Source organism: Trichosurus vulpecula, chromosome 1, assembly GCF_011100635.1.
Source record: "Trichosurus vulpecula isolate mTriVul1 chromosome 1, mTriVul1.pri, whole genome shotgun sequence".
Classification (NCBI taxonomy): Eukaryota; Metazoa; Chordata; class Mammalia; order Diprotodontia; family Phalangeridae; genus Trichosurus; species Trichosurus vulpecula.
In genome coordinates, this window is record NC_050573.1 from 565,058,776 (window position 1) to 565,073,701 (window position 14,926).

Consider the following 14,926-nt stretch of genomic DNA (forward strand, 5'->3'; position numbering starts at 1 on the left):
AGTATATGTGTGTAATCATATGTAGATGTATATATAAGTATATGTGTGTGTATGTATCTATCTGTACACACACACACACACACACACACACACACATACACACACACATATATAATCAAGGCACCTCCTGGGGGGTGGAGCCAAGATGGCGGCTGGAAAGCAGGGACTTGCATGAGCTCCCCACCAAGTCCCTCCAAAAACCTATAAAAATGGCTCTGAACAAATTCTAGAACTGAAGAACCCACAAAATACCAGAGGGAAGCAGGACTCCAGCCCAGGACAGCCTGGATGGTCGCTGGATGAGGTCTATCGCCCACGGAGCTGGGAGCGGAGTGGAGCCCAGTGTGGGCGGTGGCAGGTCCAACCAGACCAAGAGCTGGGTGGAACAGGCCCTAGTGCCCTGAATCAGTGGTAGCAGTTACCAGACTTCTCAACTCACAAACACCAAAGACAACAGAGAAGGTTAGTGGGAAAAGCTGTGGGGAGTAAAAGGAGTTCGTGGTTCAGCCACCACCCCAGGGACAGTGGAGGTGGTGCAGCTACAGAACTACAGCTGCAGTTGCTTCCTGCCCCAGGCCCACCTGGTGGGAGGAATTAAGTGGCAAATATGAGCAGGAGTGCAGAGCCGGCTTAAGATCTGAGTCAGGTCCAGGCTGGTAATTCTTGGGGAAGGAGGAGTACTGGTGTGGCAGAGCTGGCTGTATAGAAATAGCTCTGAAAACAACAGTGCATCCCCTCAAGCTTGGAACAAAGTACTCTTTACTCTACAAGCAGTCATACGCCACTGAAAAACTCAAGGGTCATGTAAGCTGGCTGGAAACATGGCCAGGCAGCAAAATCACACTCAGATTCACTCTCAGACTTTGGAATCTTTCTTTGCTGACAAAGAAGACCAAAACATACAGCCAGAAGAAGTCAACAAAGTCAAAGAGCCTACATCAAAAACCTCCAAGGAAAACATGAACTGGTCTCAGGCCATGGAAGAGCTCAAAGAGGATTTGGAAAAGCAAGTTAGAGAAGTAGAAGAAAAATTGGGAAGAGAAATAGAAGGATGCGAGAAAATCATGAAAAACAAGTCAATGACTTGCTAAAGGAAAATAAAAAAATACTGAAAAAAAATATTGAAGAAAACAACACCTTAAAAACTAGACTAACTCAAATGGCAAAAGAGCTCACAAAAGCCAATGAGGAGAAGAATGCCTTGAAAGGCAGAATTAGCCAAATGGAAAAGGAGGTCCAAAAGACCACTGAAGAAAATACTACCTTGAAAATTAGATTAGAGCAAGTGGAAGCTAGTGACTTGATGAGAAATCAAGATATTATAAAACAGAACCAAAGGAATGAAAAAGTGGAAGACAATGTGAAATATCTCATTGGAAAAACCACTGACCTGGAAAATAGATCCAGGAGAGACAATTTAAAAATTATTGGACTACCTGAAAGCCATGATCAAAAAAAGAGCCTAGATATCATCTTTCAAGAAATTCTCAAGGAGAACTGCCCTGGTATTCTAGAGCCAGAGGGTAAAATAGAAATTGAAAGATTTCATAGATCACCTCCTCAAATAGATCCCAAAAAGAAATCTCCTAGGAACAGTGTCGCCAAATTCCAGAGCTCGCAGATCAAGGAGAAAATATTGCAAGCAGCCAGAAAGAAACAATTTGAGTATTGTGGAAACACAATCAGAATAACCGAAGATCTAGCAGCTTCTATATTAAGGTATCAAAGGGCTTGGAATACAATATTCCAGAGGTCAATGGAGCTAGGATTAAAACCAAGAATAACCTACCTAGCAAAACTGAGTATCATGCTCCAAGGCAAAATATGGATTTTCAATAAAATAGAGGACTTTCAAGGTTTCTCAGTGAAAAGACCAGAGCTGAATAGAAAATTTGACTTTCAAACACAAGAATCAAGAGAAGCATGAAAAGGTAATCAAGAAAAAGAAATCACAAGGGACTTACTAAAGTTGAAATGTTTTGTTTACATTCCTACATGGAAAGATGATATGTGTGATTCATGAGACCTCAGTTTTAGGGCAGCTGAAGGGAATATGGATATATATGTGTTTGTGTATGTATATGTGTGTGTGTGCATGTATATATGTATGTGTGTGTTTGTGTGTATATATATATATATACATATATATGTAAAGACAGAGGGCACAGGGTGAGTTGAATATGAAGGGATGATATCTAAAAAAATAAAATCAAATTATTGAGAGGGAGAAATGCAGAGAGAGAATGGGGTAAATTATCTCACATAAAAGTGGCAAGAAAAAGCAGTTCTGTAGGAAGAGAAGAGGGGGCAGGTGAGGGGGAATGAATGAATCTTGCTCTCATCGGATTTGACCCAGGGAGGGAATAGCACACACACTCAATTGGGTATCTTACCCCACAGGAAAGAAGGAAGAAGAAGATAAAAAAGGGGGGATGATAGAAGGGAGGGAAGATAGGGGGAGAAGGTAATCAAAAACAAACACTTTCGAAAATGGACAGGGTCAAAGGAAAAAATTCAACAAAGGGGGATAGGTCAGGAAGGAGCAAAATATAGTTAGTCTTTTGCAACATGAGTATTGTGGAAGGGTTTTACATAATGATATGCATGTGGCCTATGTTGAATTGCTTGCCTTCTTAGGGAAGGTGGGTGGGGAGGGAAGAGGGGAGAGAATTTGGAACTCAAAGTTTTAAAAACAGATGTTCAAAAACAAACAAAAACAAAGCTTTTGCATGCAACTAGGAAATAAGATACACAGGCAATGGGGTGTAGAAATTTATCTTGCCCTACAACAAAGGAAGGGAAAAGGGGATGGGAGGGGAGTGGGGTGACAGAAGGGAGGGCTGACTAGGGAACGGGGCAACCAGAATATATGCCATCTTGGAGTGGGCAGAAGGGTAGAAATGGGGAGAAAATTTGGAATTCAAACACTTGTGAAAATCAATGCTGAAAACTAAGTATATTAAATAAATTAAATAAATAAATTTTTTAAAGAGACACCTTCTGTAACATGTCTCTCTTTTCTGACCCATTTCACTCTGAAGCTCATACATTGGACCACAATAGGTTCCTGCCCAAGTTCCACTTAATGGCTATATTTTAGGCCCTCTTGGCTCAGAGTGAATGTCAATGGTAATTGTTTCTCTTTTCACTAGCAACCTCCAGGGTCTTCCCCTCCTAGTTTGATTTTTTTTCCTTTTTTCTAATTAAAGGGACCATCTCTTGACTCACTTCTTAAAAAGGTCTCTTCACTGAATGGGTATTACCTCACTTAAAGTGAGCACCTGAAAAGGCATTAGCCTAAAAGTGCCAGGGTCTCCCATTGTCTTTTGCCTTTCTTTTTTATCCCAAGTACTTACCATTGGTGCCTGACACATAGTAGGTAGTTAATAAATTCTTTTTGACTCACTGACCACTCACTGTGCTATGGAACAATGGAAGAGAAAATAACAAAATGTCTAACACAGATTTGTTGCAAAATAATCCTTTTACACTTCCCTAATTCATTCACAATCCTACTCACCATAATAATGTTTAAAATCTTTTCATCCTCCCTCAAAGCTTCCTTTGTTCCCTCTCTGCTTCCCCCTCTCAGCTGAGAAACTTGCTTCATACTTCACTGGAAAAAATGAGGCCATTCTCTAAAAGCTCCCTCTTTTCCCTTCCTCTTCAACTCACCTCACTCATCTAGATTCAGTGACACTGGTCTCTTTCCTCTCAAAAACCAATCCATCTCTTGACTCTAAGAATTTTAACTGGCTCTCCACAATACCTGGAATTCTCTGCTTCCTTTTCTCTACCGGCTGGCTTTCCTGGTTTTCTTCAAATCTCAGTTAAAGTCTCACCTTCCCGTTCCTCCTTTTTTCTGTAACCTCCCTCTGAAATTATCTCCAGCCCAAATACATTTTGTTTCTACATAGTCGTTTGAATGTTGTCTCCCCCATCAGACTCTGAGGGAGGTCAGGGACTGTCTCTGCCTTTCTTCGTATCCCTGGCGCTTATTAGCGCAGTGCCTGGCTTGTTGAATTGACTTAGGTCTTTTGAAAACTTCTCCCAGATACCTATAAATTATTTTTAATTAAGAATAAATTTAACCCAGAATGAAAAACAGCAGGATTTCAAAGTCAGAATGTATTTCAGTGGCTTTCTAGTCCAACTCCTACCCAAAAAGAACGCCACATGATAAAATATAATACAAGTGATCATCTAACCTCTCCTTGAGATCTCTAATGAAGAACAATGCATTACCTTCTGAGGCAGCTAGTTCTAACTGTTATGAAGTTGTTATTTTCTTAGACGTCAAGGTTAAATTTACAAGTTCCATCCATTGTACCTAGTTCTACCCACTGGGACAAAACAAGGCAAGTCCAATCAGTCTTCTACATGACAACCCTTCAGATACTTGAACAAAACTATCATGTCCCTCCAGCCCTTCCCTTTTCCTGAGTTTTCTCTAGCCTAAACATGTTATTCCCATTCCCCAATTAACACATAATCAAAGGATGTGAGTAGGTAGTTTTCAGAGGAAGAAATCAAAGCTATCAATAGTCTCATGAAGAAATGCTCTAAGTCACTAATGCTTAAAGAAATGCAAATTAAAACAACTCTGATGCACCACCTCAAACCATTAAATTAGCTAAGAGGAGAAAAGGAAAATGACAATTGGAGAAGGTTTAGGGAATCAAGTGCACTAATACACTGTTGACGAAACTGTGCACTAGTCCACCCATCCTGGAAAGAAATTTGGAACTATGACCAAAAGATTATTAAATTGTACATAGCCTTTGACCTACAGATAGCACTAGGAGGTCTATAACTCAAAGAGGTCAAAGAAAGAGGAAAATGATTCATATATACAAAAATATTTATATTGTGATGTCAAAGAATTAGAAACTGAGGAGATGATATCAATTAAGAAATGCTGAACAAGTCATGGGATATGATTTGATGTAATACTGTTGTACTATAAGAAATGACAAATAGGATGATTTCAGAAAAACTTGGGAAGACATATAAACTGATGCAAAGTGAAATGAACAGAACCAGGAGAACAATACACATAGTAACAGCAATATTGTAAAGATAATCAGCCATGAAAGAATTAGTAACTCTGATCAACACACTGACCCACCACAGTTCCGAAGGACTTACAGTGAATCGTGCTATACACTTCCAGATATATGAACTGATGGAATAAATACAGATTGAAGTCTATTTTTCTTCTTCTTTTTTTAACATGTCTAATGTGGACATTTGATTTGCACAACCATATATATTTGTAGAGTTTTGTTTTTCTTGTGTTCTCAAAGTGTGAAGAGGGAAAAAGAGGGAGAAAATTTGAAATAGAATTAAAAAAAATTGGAAAAGAAAGGCAACAGAAAAAAATCCTTATTCTTTCAACCTGCCTTCATATGGTATAAACTCAGTTAGGTGCCCTTGTCTAAACATTCTGTTGCTTAACAATGTTATTCAAATGTTGTATCCAGAGCTCAGCACAGTACTCCAGACATTGTCTGATCAGTGAAGAGTACATGTAGATTATCACCTTCTTATTCCAGGAAGTTATGCTTCTCTTAATGCAGCCCAAGATCAAATTAGATTATTTTTGGCTGACATATCAAGCATGTGATGACACAGTGAGTTTGCAATCCACCTAAATCTCCATATCTTCTTTCAAACAAACCATGGCTAAATATGGTTCCCTCATCTTGTGCTCATGGAGTTGATTTTTTTAAAAACTCAAATGAAACTTTGCACCTTAATTAATGGCTAGAATTTATATAGAGCCTTAAGCAGAGAGCTTTACATATGTTTTCTCGTTTGAGATTCACACCAACTCTGTGATGTAGGTACAATTTTTCTCTCCATCTCATAGATAAGGAAACTCAGATTATGAGGGGTTACCTATAGAGACTTGTCTAAGGTCACACAGGTAACAAGTGTTTGAGAGAGGATTAGCATTAAGTTCTGAATGAGACTTGCCTAAAGTCACACAGCTAGCAAGTGTCTGAGAGAACTTAATGCTTTAAGTTCTTCCTACCTCCAGTTCCAATGCTCTATCCATGGTGAATTTTATTCCATTCAACCCAATACTCTAACCTATCAGATCTTTGGGGATTATCACTGAGTAACCCAATATGGCAGCTACTCCCCCCTAAGTTTATTCACTTTCAAATTACCCCATCACCTTTTCCTGGGAATATAGATAATCTTCCATCACGCCTACTGACCTCCCAGTTAAAAAGCTACAACCCCATCCCTATTGCCACTTCCCCATATGGCCTCTTCAATTCATGTGGAAAAAGTACCCTTTATTTTTTCTCTACCACTTCAAAAAAGACATTCCTACAAGGAGAAAAGTCAACACTTCAGTTCCTTTATTTTCATTATATTCCCCTCGACATTCTTTAAAGCAATTTTGATACCATCCATGTGATGTCTGTGTGGGCATGATACCTTAGGCGATAGTCTAAAAAGTGGTAGCCCCTTTCAAAATGTTTTGCCTCCACAAATGCAGCTTAATGTCATCTTGTTAACTATATTGTGTACAGGGCTTTCCAATGTAGCTTTTTCTGCTTACCTTTCCTCATTCTCTCTGTTTCTCTTCTCTCTCTCTGTCTCTCTGTGTGTCTCTGTGTCTCAGTCTCTCAGTTTCTCTATCTCTGTCTGCCTATGTATCTGTGTGTGCATCTCTGTCTCATACATAAATGCATGTATGTATTGTGTATATATGTATACATATATATATGTATATATATATACATATATATACATATCAGTACAAAATATACACACAGTTAATTCAAGGCAGTTACAGAGTGGAGGTGGGGAGACTAGCAGATGGAAGGATGAAGGAAGGCCTCCCATGGCTCTGGAACTGAGCTTTGAAGTAAGTTAGGGATACTCAAAGGTAGAGGTGAGGAGGGAAATCTTTCCAGGTAGTCAGGCAGCCTGTGCAAACAGCAGTAGGGATGATAGCATACCACGATTTAAGAGCAGCAAGAACATAGGGTACCTGAAGGGTACACATGGAACCCAGAAAGGCAGACTGGACTCTGACTGAGTAGAGCTAAAGTACCAAAAAAAGGAGTTTGTATTGAATCCTGACAGGAAGAGGGAGACCCTAGATCTTCTTGAACAGGACATCCACTTTGAAATGTCCAAGAAGCAGTTGTTGATGTGGCCATGAAGATGAAGAGAGACAAGGGCAGAATATTATCTGCATAGAGATAATTCAACCTGAGAGAACCATAGTTACCTGTATACATCCTACCTCTTTTCCTCTCCACTACACTGTAATCTCCTTGAAAGTTTCATGTTATTTGCTTAATAAATATTTAATGTTAACTTAATGACCATGTCAGATGACAGTAGGAATATGGTCAAACCATATGTCCAAGGTCACTCATTTAACAAGTAAGAGAGCTGGGACCTGAACCTAGTCCATTATTCTGTCTATGTTTTGTCTTATCCCTATAATTTACTTCTATATCTCCCTAAGGACACAAATTTGCTCAATAAACGTTGCTGATTGAGTTGCCATATTATAAAATGATAGAGATGTCAAAAGAGATTGTGACTAGCTGGTTTATAATAGTAAACTAAAGTGAATAGGAGGAGGGATCAAATCTACTCTTCACACCTGGAGGGTCCTCCCCCAGATCATGGTCCTCAATCATCTTTAAGGTAAGAATATCCCCGGTTTAAATCTATGGTAGAGACCCAAGTTGCAAGGAGCCTCTGAGATCTTCTAGTGAGTCCCACTCATACTCGAGCAAGAATTTCCTTAGTTTCTTCCTGAAGTCATCCAGCCATGGGGAACTTACTGTCTCCTGCTGTAAATCACCTCATTTTCAAACATCTCTAAGTGCTGTGATTTTTTTTCCCTTACATGTTCTGAGATCTATTTTTCTGCTACTTCCAACAATTATTCTCAGTTCAGCTTTTGTGAGATATCTAGTTACTGAATTACTGTTCCAGATTTACTATGCTTTGTATTAGCTTACACCATGCTGTTGGGAAATGAGAAGGCCAAAGACACACGTCTTGCCTAGCTTTAGGCCAGTCATAGATCACATTTTATACATCATTGTATTCACTGCAGCTAGAGTAGTGTCTTGCACATAGTTTGCCCTCAGAAAATGTGTAATTAATGTGTGGTTCTCAAAAACTAGCCTGTGAAGGAAGTGAGGCTGATTTTCTGCAGCATGCTTCATACAGCTTTCAAGCTGCTATTGAAATTTTCAAAGTGTAAGTCTTATGTCACTCGCCTACTCAAAAAGCCCCGAGGGGTCCCGATCCTGCCTCTAAGATCCAATATACTCACTTTTCAAAGCCATCACAGTCTGGGCTCCAGCACACCTTTCCAGACTTATGCGTGATTCTGTGTGTTCTAACCAAATAAGCCTGCTTATTATTGCCCATGGATACGCCGTGCCTGGAAAGCTCTACTTCCACATCTCTTCTTCATAGAAGCAGCTAAGTGGCTGAGTGCATGTAAGCATTAGCCCTGAAGTCAAGAAGGCCTGAGTTCAAATCCAGCCTCTGATATTTACTAGCTGTGTGACCCTGGTGAAATCCCTTAACCTCGAGGTCTGCCTCAGTTTTCTCACCTATGTAATAGGCATGATAACAGCGCCTACCTTCCAGGGTTGTTGGGAGGATTTTGTAAAAAAAAAAAAAAAAAAATATATATATATATATATATATATATATACACACACACATACATTTATATATAAATATAAATATATATATATATATACACATACATTTATATATATACATGCTAGCTATTATTGTCATAAATTGTTGTAAACAACACCACCTGGCTTCCTTCGATGCTCAGCTCCCATGACACCACCTAGTCACTAGTGCCCTCTTCCTGGAAGATTCCTTTGTATGATTTGGTATTCAATTTCCTGTAGGCTTGCTGTCCCCTCATCCCAAGGGAATGTAGTGTCCTCGAGGTCAGAGTCTGATTAATTTCTGCTTCGTCTTGGTTTCATCCTGGGTACCTTGTACAGCACCCGGCACATAGTAAGCATTTAAATACTTGTTGAATTGAGTATGTTGTTGAGATAGTGGCCAGAAAGATGGCTTTGGATTCAGAAAGACCTGGGTTCAAATCCAGCCTCTAACATAAATGTATATATATATATATATATATGTACATGAGGCATGAGGCATGACCATAGGCAAGTCACTCAGTACCCGAAGTAACTCTCTAAAACTATAACTCACAGAGGAGTGGCTGATCTGAACCAATGGATGGTAATGAAAATCAAAGCATAGATTAAAAAGAGAGAGAGGGAGCTATAAGAGCATGAATATAAAACTAATGTATGATGCTGAATTTTTTAAAGTATTGTTTCAACAAAATCTTTGCTGCTCTTCCTGTTAATGTCTATGGTGTGCAGAAATATGGTGGGGAAGTGTACTGTTGGACCAACAAGAGAAAAAATTAGGCCACAAGGTCTTTTGCTCTCCTTGAGTAGTCAATAGACCAAAAAAAATTGTTTTTTTTTTCTTTTTAGAAACTCTGACTTCCCTAAAGCCGGCTAAAGAAATTACTATTTCCTTCATGTACTTCCTCATATATTTCATCTAGAAAGACTCAGACACAGTATTTATGATGTACTTTGGTAAAACACCCAAGCAAAGTTCTTGAGTTTCCTTCTCTGGAGATAGTTAAGGAAAGAATTCTTTTTTTCATTATCTAATATTTTATTTTTCCCCAATTACATGTAAAGCAATTTTAATATTTTATCAGATTTTTCAAAGGCCAAATTCTCTCCCCTCTACTCTCCCCTACTGAGAAGGCAAGCAATTTAATGCAGGTTATACACATGTAGTCACGCAAAATATGTTTAAGGAAAGAATTCTTAAGGATCACTTATCTGTGGCATAGATTGTGTTCAATGCATTCCTGAGTCAGGAAGACAGACTAAATAACCCCTTAAGCTTTTTTCCAACATGGTAATTACATCATAATTCAACAAAACCTTATCAATTGTTTTCTGGTTTATAGTCATAGACAAGAATTAAATAAGATATCATCTAGTACAACGCCTCATTTTCTACGATTTTGAGGGTTTTTTTTAAAGGAAGCTTTTGACTATAATGTTGATAGATATATAAGAATCTTAAATACCAAAACAGGCCAATAGAATTGTGGATATTAGATAACAGTGACCAACTTATAGAGGCTGGTTGCTACTATTTGCTTTTCCCCCATCGATCACAGAAGGCTTCTAATGCAATGTGATAGCGGAAAATAGCATTTTATAAAGGAGTAGTTCATAGACAATTAGAGAAATGATAATTAAGTCTTTCATAGCCCCCAAACTCTTTGGAATGTAGGAGAATATTATTTACTTAAAGTAAAAAAAGAAGCAAAAGCAAAAGTGTCTTCTAGAAGCTTATTTCCATGTTAGCAGCAGACATTAGTAAAAGCCCCACATGAACCACTCAGATGTTACAAGCACAGGGGCAGATCCAATTTACCTTCCACTCCAGCCCTGAAAGTTCAAAAATGAATTTATTTTTTCTTTTTCCTCTGTCCTTGGAAAGTGACTCCTTTGTCAGGGATGAGTTCTTTTCTATCCTCTCCAGCAGCCTCACATTGGTGTCTACAAAACCATTCCTGCAGTATACAGATTGCGGAATGCCTTTCTTCCTGCATTCTTGAACAAAATTCCATTCTTCTTTTATCCTAGAATGATACAACAAAAAGTATTTATAACAATAGCTAATGTTCATAAAAGCATTTTAAGACTTTCAAAATCCTTTACATCTATTAGCTCATTCAGTCCTCAAAATAACCCTGTAAGTTAGGTATCTTCGTTTAAAGATGAGGAAATTAAAGCTGAGACATCAAGTACAGACTCAAGGTCAGACAGCTGTTAAAGGGGGAGGGAAGAATCATTTATTAATGACCAGTTAGTACCAGGCTCTCTTCTAAATGCTTTACAAATATTATTTCATCTGATCCTCACAACTACCCTGAGGGGTAGGCGCTATTATTATCCACATTTTACAGTTGAAGAAACTGAGGCTGACAGAGATTAAGTAACTTGCTAAGGGTCACATAAATAGTAATAAATGAGGCTGAATTTGAACTCAGATCTTCTTGACTATGACTAGCAAGCCATCCACTACATCCCCACATCTTAAGTTGTATTCTCACAGATACATATTAAGCCTCTGACGTATAGGGTAAGTCAGTTCTCATTTATACAGAAACTGATCTAGTTTCTGGATTATCTAGGTTCTTAATTTTTAGCATTTAGTTTTAGTTTTTGTTCATCTTCTTGTTGATATTTGTGGTTTTCCTCATCATTTTTTCTTCCTGTTTTACCTCCACCAGAGATGACGTAAAAGACAAAGAGGTTAAATTCAGTTTCAACTCGACTAAACTGAATCCTGCTGGCAACATGCCCAGACTGGGCAGCGGGAGCCTATACCTTGTTAGAGGATCTAGCTGTAACAAGAGAGATGGAGGAACCTAAAATTTCCAATTTCAGGCTGACCTTTCTATTCCAATTATCTATAATTGGATAACATTGCCATGTTTGTGCTCAAAGGGTAATTCACAGTATCGTCAAATGGTAAAGACTGAAAGAGCTATAGAAACACTCTAGCCTAATAATTTCAATTTAGACATGGGAAACTGAGGCCCAGAGAGTCGACATAATATTCTAAAGGTTGTACAGCATTGTAGTGGCAGAACGTGACTAGGACGTAGGCATGCTGACATCCAGCCCAACATTCTTTCTACAGTAACAGGAAGAAAAAAATAAATAAATTAGGGTAGAATATTCCTGACTTAGACACTCTTGAGTGACAAAAAAAAAAATTACATGAGCCTTCCCCAGTGGTCAGGTTACAAGAATCCTCTTTCATTCCCTCCCAGAATCCTCTTTTATTGAGTTTAAGTGTTTTGTTTGTTCCTCTTCACCTTTGCCCCATTGGCTCTGGTCCACTTTGAAAATGAAGAACCAATAAAAACAGCAGCAGATTCTGGCAACAGAACTGACCTTACCCTAATGGAAATTCTCAGTCCCATAACCAGAGCTCATTCTGAGTCTCCCATCCTATCCTATTATATGCCCTCTCTTCTCCACCATTCCCTGATGAGAATCCCTCACCAACCCTCAATTTTCTCGCATGTCCCTCTGTCCTCATACATTTTTATATGTCTATTGAAATGCATAGAAAGGCAAAGGAGAAAAGTTTTTACTGCCAAAGAAGAATAAGAAGAAATCTCATCTCTCCATTTGAGAAGAGTAAGGAATGGGGGAAGGGAAGGGCAACAATCTTTTCACTACAAGTGGGTGGGTAAAGAGGGGATTCTTCTAGATACTTTCCAGATACTCTTCTAGATACCATTGTTTTAGGACTGAGATGAGATGAGATTGCCATAAAAACAATAGAAAATTTCAATATTGTTTAGTACGCTTCAGGCACAGCTTCAGGCACATTATGGGTTAAATAGATTTCTGTGCATTAGCCAAGAAAGTAACCACCATAAATAATGTCATAGCTATAGGAAATGTGTTCCTAACACATGCATTCATAAGAGTATACTGAGAAAATTGGCAATTGTAAAAACATTAACAAAATTCAGTCATTCAACAGGTCTACTGTGAAGTTTTACTCCTGTGGACAAACTGGTTAAGTATAAATTTGAAGTTAAATCAAACTCTAAGACACATCTCATTATGCCTGACATATCACTCTTCAATATCTCTTTCTTGCTATTCTTTCTGACACTTTTCACATGTTTATATGTTACCCTTGGTACTGCTTTATCCCAAGGAGAAATATATATTGTGGATTAAGTTTTGCTGGACTGAAATGGAGTTCTTTGGCTTGTCGCAATCTACAAATGGCAGAGGTACTGTGTCTTTTATAAAAATTTTAACTTAACAAGCATTTATTTTCACCCCTTATCATCCATTTCTTCCACAATTTAAAATAAAAGAGAAGAGAAAAGGAGAGGGAGAGGGAGAGGAGAGGAGGGGAGAAGAGAGGAAATGAAGGGAGGTAGGAGAGGGGAGGAGAAGAGCAAAAGGAGCCTTGGTAACAAATATTTGTGGTCAAGTGTGATGCCAATCAGTGATTAAAGACCTTTCCCACCCACTTAATAGACCTCAGGTGGGGCCAATTAAGGGAAGCTTGATTAGATGTTTGTTTGTAGGCAGGCCTACTCCCTTAACTTACTAGGCACTAAACCTCAGGCCCACACCCTTTTGCTCATTGGGTATGAAGCCCTCAGGCCCTAAAAAGAGTATGTACACCCAGAACACAGCCATTGAGAACTGAGAATTCAGAAGTCAGAAGCGAGAATTCAGAATCCAGCATAAGGAGAAGTAAGAACTTTGAGATGACAAAGCTGCAGAAAGAGTGCAGAGCTGAGAGTGGAGTTTTGGAGACCAGAGAACTGATGGGGGAGAGAACACAGGTAAGCAGACACTTAGGGTTCCTGAGTGTTTACAGGGAGGCCCCAGCAGGGAGGAAGGTTACAGGATGACTTGGTTCCTTGCTATAATACCGTGTTATAATTTCCTTGTTGCTACATTGAGGTGGGCTTGCTAGTTTTGGAATATAATTACTGCCATATCAAATTGGAGTTATTGGTCTTGGGATATGAACCTCTGGTATCTAAATAAATGTTATTCTTCCTCTGCCTTCTACCTAGAGAGTTTTTTATACTTTGCGATTCTGAACCATACAAGCATGTTCATGGTCATCCTCGAGGTCATGAATCTTGCCTTACTGATACATCAAGCAAAATAAATCTCCACATTATCCACATGCAAAAATGCTTTCTGTCAGAAGGTGGATAACATTATTCATCTTCATTCTCCATAATTAGGATTTATCATTGTATAGAGAAGAGGTCTTTCGTAGTTGTCTGCCTTTACAAAGCTTGTGTTATTGTACGCATTGTTCTCCTGGTTCTGTTCACTGTGCTCTGTATCAGTTCACAAAAGTCTTTACAGGAAGGTTCTGTGAGACAGATTGGTTTTTTTTTTCTCCTTTAGAGGGAGAAAACTCAAGGACTTCAAAAAGTGAGGAAGGGTACATAGGTTTGAATTGAATACCCTGGCAATGAATGCCAGCAATCCAAGCAAGAAATGGATAGAATGGAAAGTGGGAAAGAAGACACCAAAGTAAAGCAACTAAGGTAGCAGCATCATGAACAGTGATGCCTCCTGAAACTTATAGAGGCAAGCCTGAAGCTGACTGATCTTTGTAGGACTGTTTCTTTGAAAGAACTGACAACAGATAGTGATTTTGCCTGTTCCTTTTTCCCTCTCTAACCCTCTTTTAGAGGATTCATATTAAGTCTAAAGCTTATCTGGTTGTTGCTGTTGTTGTTTTAGTTTGTTTACTCTGCCATTTAATTGGCACTAATGCCAGCTTGAAGTGTGATCAATCACAGTTGCTTTTAATCTATGTACTTTGTTACTGTGAAAGATAAGCTAGAAAGAAGGAGGTAGTGGCTGGGTAAAGTATAAGAATGGGAGACAAAGAAATAGAGAGCACAGATTCTCTGAATTGTGGAGAGGGTGGGGGATGGAGAAAGTTAGCTTTCCTTGCCTGGGATCCCCTGAGCTATATAAGAGAATTTTAATGATTTCTATATTTCATACCCTCCTCACAACAGAGTAAAGACTACATTATCTGGTCCTTTTTCTCCTAGGCTATAAAAAGACCTTAAAATAGCATTTTGGCTATCTAGGTGGTTGTGGCAGTTAAGTAACCCTTCAGGATTTTATTCTCCTCCATGGACACACAGAGAAAAGCTTCTGTAAGGGTGGCTCCAAGGACAGTGACTAGAGAGTAGGCTATACCTGATGGGGTATGAGGAAATGATTGGACAAGACTTTTGATATTAATATGCTAATGACAGTAAGACAAG

General features: G+C 38.8%; 1 protein-coding gene across 1 annotated transcript in view; it reads right to left on the reverse strand.

The window, feature by feature from the left end:
- Nucleotides 1-14,926, reverse strand: part of LRRC2 (leucine rich repeat containing 2) — a 198,285-nt gene that overhangs the window by 109,848 nt on the left and 73,511 nt on the right. Inside the window, exon 3 of the mRNA XM_036751543.1 lies at nucleotides 10,504-10,711. Coding sequence (XP_036607438.1) covers nucleotides 10,504-10,711 — 208 coding nt within the window. The remainder of the gene's footprint in view (nucleotides 1-10,503; nucleotides 10,712-14,926) is intronic.